Source organism: Benincasa hispida, chromosome 2, assembly GCF_027475165.1.
Source record: "Benincasa hispida cultivar pf3 chromosome 2, pf3_genome.v1.1, whole genome shotgun sequence".
Taxonomy (NCBI): domain Eukaryota; kingdom Viridiplantae; phylum Streptophyta; class Magnoliopsida; order Cucurbitales; family Cucurbitaceae; genus Benincasa; species Benincasa hispida.
In genome coordinates, this window is record NC_143479.1 from 13,827,139 (window position 1) to 13,833,249 (window position 6,111).

At 36.4% G+C, this 6,111-nt stretch overlaps 1 protein-coding gene across 1 annotated transcript; it reads left to right on the plus strand.

The window, feature by feature from the left end:
* Window positions 1-2,135: 2,135 nt before the first annotated feature.
* Window positions 2,136-5,088, plus strand: LOC150037659 (uncharacterized). Its single transcript, XM_090310971.1, has 2 exons — window positions 2,136-2,336; window positions 4,945-5,088. The coding sequence occupies exons 1-2, from the start codon at window positions 2,136-2,138 to the stop codon at window positions 5,086-5,088; spliced, it is 345 nt and encodes a 114-aa protein (XP_090167097.1).
* Window positions 5,089-6,111: the final 1,023 nt, after the last annotated feature.

Below are 6,111 nucleotides of genomic sequence, written 5' to 3' on the forward strand. Positions count from 1 at the left end.
TCTCTATCTGATGCACCGAATATTTGTCACTGAAAAGTTGAGTGTACTTGCTACAGTATTTCGTTAACGACTTGTCAACTTAATACGAAATCGACCGTCATTAGCTTTCTGTCCCATCATGATTTATTACGCTTTTCACTCGGATGCACCCACAAGTTGCGCCGGCTCTATGCGGCAACCTTCTTGAGTAGATATTTGTGAGCGCAAATCAACGCATAGCCTTGCGGTAACGCAATCTTTTGATGTGCTCGGCCGTGATTTCTTGTGATCGCATTTTTCGCCTTGCGTCAATGCATATTCTACACAAAAATACATAAGTTAACTATTTTCATGCGACGGATGCATGCGACTGCAATGTTGTAAACTTAATGATTTTTGGACGCAATCTTATATATTTTATCAACGAAAACTTGCATTGTTAAATAACTTAACACTGTAGTAACGTGTATTTTTGCCCGTTATTAGCTAGCTGAGTGAACTATCGTATAGTATCACTCCACGATCGTCTAGTCTCTCTTCAGTTGTCATTTAGTAAATCTCATTCACTTGACAGCCACCGTGAGAACTATTTTAGAATAGAAATCTCAATTCAACAAGTACTCAATTTAGGAAAGCATTTTTCCTTTTATCTCACGGTTACCATGAAACCACCAATAACCTTCCACTCAATTGGTTATTAAAGAAAACGAGATAATTATCCAATAATTAATATTATTATAAATATATATGATAACCAACTTATCATAGTATATCTATAACCTATAGTTTTAATATTTCATCTTATGAAACATATAAACTATAGTTCTTTTTCTATTTCATGGTACTTAATGTAAATCTCATTTATATTAATCCTCCACTTGATGTATCTCATACATCACACCGATTATATCATATATAATCGTATTACCTCTTGTTAATTTGAACATTTCAAATCAACACCAAGAACTGATTCTCAACTTGAATCCATTGAGCTACCAAGGGGACCTTATGGACCTGTAGCTCGAAGCTCCAACAGTACGTGAATAACTGACTAGTCATGGGATCCATCATCCGTTAACTACCAGGCACTCCACTAAAGATCGACAGCTGAACTCTTCTTACTACAGATATATTATGTGTCCATATCAACCAATCAACAGTACGATATCCCTCCACAGAACGCTCGTAAATACAGCTAGGCTAATTACCGTTATGTCCCTATAGTTACATCTAACTCCTTAAGTACCACTGGTCCCTCTGATGAACATAAGTCATAATCCTACTATGACTGAGTCCTTTTTTCCAAAGAGAAGCTGTGGCCACTATGTTCAAGTCTTAGAATCAGCCATTAAGGGAGCAATCTATCTACTTACCCCTGCTTCGAGGAATGAGTGAATTTCATCTTGTGTAACTAAGTTCCTAGCTCTCAAATCAGATAAGTCCCCAAAAAGGTAGGCATGTTGAGTTGGCAATCTGGCCATTCTCACCCATACTAATCAAATGACCGTCCTCAAAGACAGGAGTTCTCAAAACACTCAGGATTGAGATCATGTCACCTATGGTCGTTTAGGTGAGATGTAAGTCTCCAGTATCAACAACGTTATATACAGAGACGAATCATCTCGTGATTCGATCTTATACAAACTCTTTGTATAGGACACCCCGCTCGAATGTCTCCACATGAATGGTTAGGATCTACCACATGTAGCAGTTCACAACACTTGCAAACCTCTACAAAGTAGGTCGTATCCGTAGTGTCACCAGGATCAGGTATCCCACATTAATTCTTATACTACAGACCTATTTAGGTTATCACATAAGGCATGATCCACTTGTATATCTCATATACATTCTTAAGTTTACATACAATAACCATGGAGCTTTGTTTATTGGATATGAGTAAATGCCAATAAAATAACTCTTATTTTATACATAAAAATGTGTATAAATTACAAACTACGAGACTTCGAGAGAATTAGGACGCCAATCCTAACAAATTTGAGGTTTATGTTAACGGAGGAATTTCCTCCAGTTCCCAGTACAACAGAGAACCAAAATGTTTGGGACATCTATGATCGGTGGGTTAGTGCTAATGAAAAAGCTCGGGCCTACATCTTAGCAAGTATATCAGATGTACTTATAAGAAACACAAGGTAATGCCCACTGCCCGTGAGATAATGGTGTCGCTTCAGAAGATGTTCAGGAAACTTTCATCCTCTATTCGACATGAAGCCATTAAGTATTTCTACAATACTCGCATGAAAGATGGGTCCAACGTTAGAGAATATGTTCTCGATATGATGGTCCATTTTAATGTTGCTGAAGCTTATAGGGCGATGATAGATGAAATAAGTCAAGTAAGTATGATATTGGAATCTCTCCTGAAGAATTATTTGCCTTTCAGAACCAATGCTGCTATGAACAAAATTACTTATAATTTAACCACGTTGTTAAACGAATTACAGACATATCAGTCTATGATGAAACTTAAGGAAAAAGAAGTAAATGTTATTTCTAAACCTAAGAAGTTTTTTAAGGGGTCATCGCTTGGAACGAGACCCAATAATAACAAAAAGTCTGTTTCTTCTTCTTCAAAAGATGAATCCGTATAAATGAAGAAGAAGGGTAAAGGGAATAAGAAAACCACTGCTAAGAAAAACAAAAACAAAACCAAGACTCCCAAAGGAAAGTGTTTCCATTGCGGAGAGGATGGGCACTGGAAGCATAACTGCCCAAAGTATTTGGTTGAAAAGAAAGCGGAAAAGTCGAAATAAGGTAAATCAGATTTACTAGTAGTTAAAACATGTCTAGTGGAGAATTCTCATCTAGCTTGGATATTAGATTTAGGCGCCACTAATCATATTTTCACTTTTCTACAGGAAACTAGTTCTTGGAGAGAACTTTCTGAACAAGAAATGACTTTCAAGGTGGGAACGGGTGAAGTCATTTCAGCTCATATAGTGGGAGATGTCAAGCTATTTTTTTGGAGAGTCTTTCATCTTATTTAGGAATGTGTATTATGTACCTAAGATGAAAAGAAATTTAATCTCCATTTTCTGTCTGCTAAAAACATGTACAAAATATCTTTTGAAACTAATAAAGTGTTTTTTTTTTCAAAAGGTGTTCTGCAAGACTCGAAAAATAACTTGTACATATTAAAACCAACTGAAGCAAAGGCCATTCTAAATATAGAGATATTTAAAACGACTAAGACTTAAAATAAAAAAGGGAAAATTTCTCCTGACGCATATCTTTGGCACCTCAGACTTGGCCACGTTAATCTCAACAGGATTGAGAGATTAGTAAAAAAAGTGGTCATCTAAGTCAGTTAGAAGATAGTTCTTTACCTCCATGTGAATCATGTATTAAGGGAAAAATGACAAAAAAGATCTTTTTCTGACAAAGGTCTTCGTGCCAAAAAGCCTTTCGAACTAATACATTCAGACCTATATGGTCCGTTGAATGTAAAAGCACAAGAAGACTATTTGCATTTCATCAGTTTTGTTGATGATTATTCAAGATATGGCTACATTTACTTAATCAGTCATAAGTCTGAAACTCTTGAAAAGTTCAAAGAATTTAAAATCGAGACAGAAAATTTGTTAAGTAAAAGAATTAAAACACTTCGATCTGATCGAGGTCGTAAACATATGAATTTACAATTCCAGAACTATCTAGTAGATCATGGTATTCAATCTCAGCTCACAGGAACACAACAACAAAATGGTGTTGCAAAAAGGAGAAATTGAACTTTGTTAGACATGGTCCGATCAATAATGAGTTATGCTCAGTTACCTCAATCCTTTTGGGGATTTGCAGTATAGACTGTTGTATATATTCTAAACGTTGTTCCTTCAAAAAGTGTTTCAGAAATACCATACGAATTATGGAAAGGAAGCAAAACAAGTTTACGTCATTTTCGTATCTGGGGTTATTCAGCACATGTGTTGGTACAAAATCCTAAGAAACTGGAAACATGTTTGAAATTATGCCTCTTTGTAGGATACCCCAAAGAAACAAAAGAAGGATTGTTCTATGATCCCCAAGAAGACAAAGTATTTGTATCGACAAACACTATATTCTTGGAAGAAGATCATATAAAGAATCATCTACCTCGCAGTAAACTAATATTGCAAGAAATGACCAAAGATGCTATAGAAACATCAACAAGAGTTGTTGATCAAGTTGGTCCATCAACGACTGTTGTTGTCCCGTCACGTCCATCTCAAGATTTGTGTATGCCTTGACGTAGTGGGATGGTTATTCAATAACCTGAACGCTATAAAATATTTGTAGAGACATGCATTCACCAAACGGTCTGAAGGCTTTTTAAAAACTGGGGGTAATTTTGGAATTTCTCATGGGCAAAAGGTCAGTGGTGGAAAATTTTTTAGGAAGAGGTCATTGGTAGAAAAGTTTTGGGTTTCAGGTCATTTTGTGAAATTTTCCTTGTTGCTCTCCGTCCATGCAAAACTCTCTATTGTCGCTCACTGTCCGTAAACCGAAGCCCGCATCGCACCTCTCCCCTCACCTTTGAGTCGCGCCGCCTAGCCTCCCTTCATCTTCATTTGCGCCACTATTTCCAGACAAAATCACGCCTCTTCCAGACCCATCCGCCAACCTTCCTTCCAACTGCGTCTCCTCTTCATCGTCAGACCAACCGCGCCGAGCCGCCCCCTCGCCTTCCTCTGACCTCCACAAGTTGTCAGATTCAAACCTTCTCTTTCTCTCTTAGTCATCTACCCAGATTTGAACTAGATCCGAAGCCACTAGGTCATCGGTCATGCTTCGAACATCATGCCCAGCTACTGTCATCAGTGTCTTTTCAACCGAGAGCACCACTGCCAAGAGTTTCTATCGGATTTTATGTCTTGGGTAAGAGTTTTGTGGATTTTCTTGGAAAATCTTGGATACCCATTTGATTTTGGTTTAATTTCATTGACACTCGCTATGTTTTAATCTTAGATTGAGGTTTTGGGTGTCAAAAATCACTATCCAACAGATTTCAGAATTGATTTTTGGATTTTTGGCACGTGGTTGGTGAGTATTGTGAATTTGGAACTTTTTGGAATGGTTCAAAATGCTGAAAGTTTGATGTCAAATTCCTAATTATAGGTTATAAATAGATTGGTATCTTTGTGCTAAGCTTGGATGCAATTTTGAATCAAAGCATATTTTGGGTAAGTTATTTTGAGGCGTTTTGGGTAATTCAATGTTTGGAATTAGGTCCTAAATGTTGGAATTAATTATGATTGTTGATATAGGGTTTAAGAAGTTAAAGTTAAAAGAGGGTTTGGATTGCTAATTTGTTTGGGCATAAATATAAGGTAAGTAATCCTACTACTGGAACCACTTTTGTGTCGAGTGATAAGATTAAGGATAATTTTGTTGGTTTTGAGATTGAATGAACTATTTAGAAAGAATATATGAGCATGTGATAATATGTTTGAAGCATGTTATATGTATGAGCATGATTTAGAATTTTTACAAGGTACACTAAGAGAAATATTGAGTTAGGGCCTAAATTATGAGATAAGTGACACTACTACTTAAATTCCATAGTGCTAGATGAAAATTAGCTATATGTTGATATACATGTTCTCATGAAATTTATTTTTGGATCTATGAATTTATGCTGCGTGATTTACCATGAAAATATGAATAATCCATTATGTGAATGTTTTAAAGAGTCTAGTGCATAAAAGAGAAGTACTAGGGCCGATTCATTTTTTTTTCAAGATTACACATGTCTAGACTGATCTGCACAATATTATTTACAAGATTTTATATATCTCATGAATAGGTAAATGTCACATGTAATATGATATTGGATGCAATCTCTTTTCCTTTCCAATATTTTATTTATTTGAGTGCATGAAAGTGATGCATGTCTAGGGGCACTAGTGTGTGAAAGAGATGTACTAGGGTATGTATGTATGAAAGTGATACATACCTAGAAGGGTTGAGGTGTACGAAAGAGGTGCACGCTCAATGGGTTATGTGTATACGAAAAAGGTGTCTACATAACCATGTGTATGAAAGAGGTGCACATCCCTGCATTTATAGAGAAGACCTGGGGTGTATGAAAGTGATGCATTCCCAGAGGGTTCAATGTATATGAAAGAGATATAC

Coding starts and splice junctions, on each gene's coding strand:
- LOC150037659 (XM_090310971.1), top strand. CDS start 2,136: ATGCCCACTGCCCGTGAGATAATGGTGTCGCTTCAGAAGATGTTCAGG. Junction 2,337..4,944: donor TGATAGATGAAATAAGTCAA/GTAAGTATGATA, acceptor TTTTAATCTTAG/ATTGAGGTTTTGGGTGTCAA.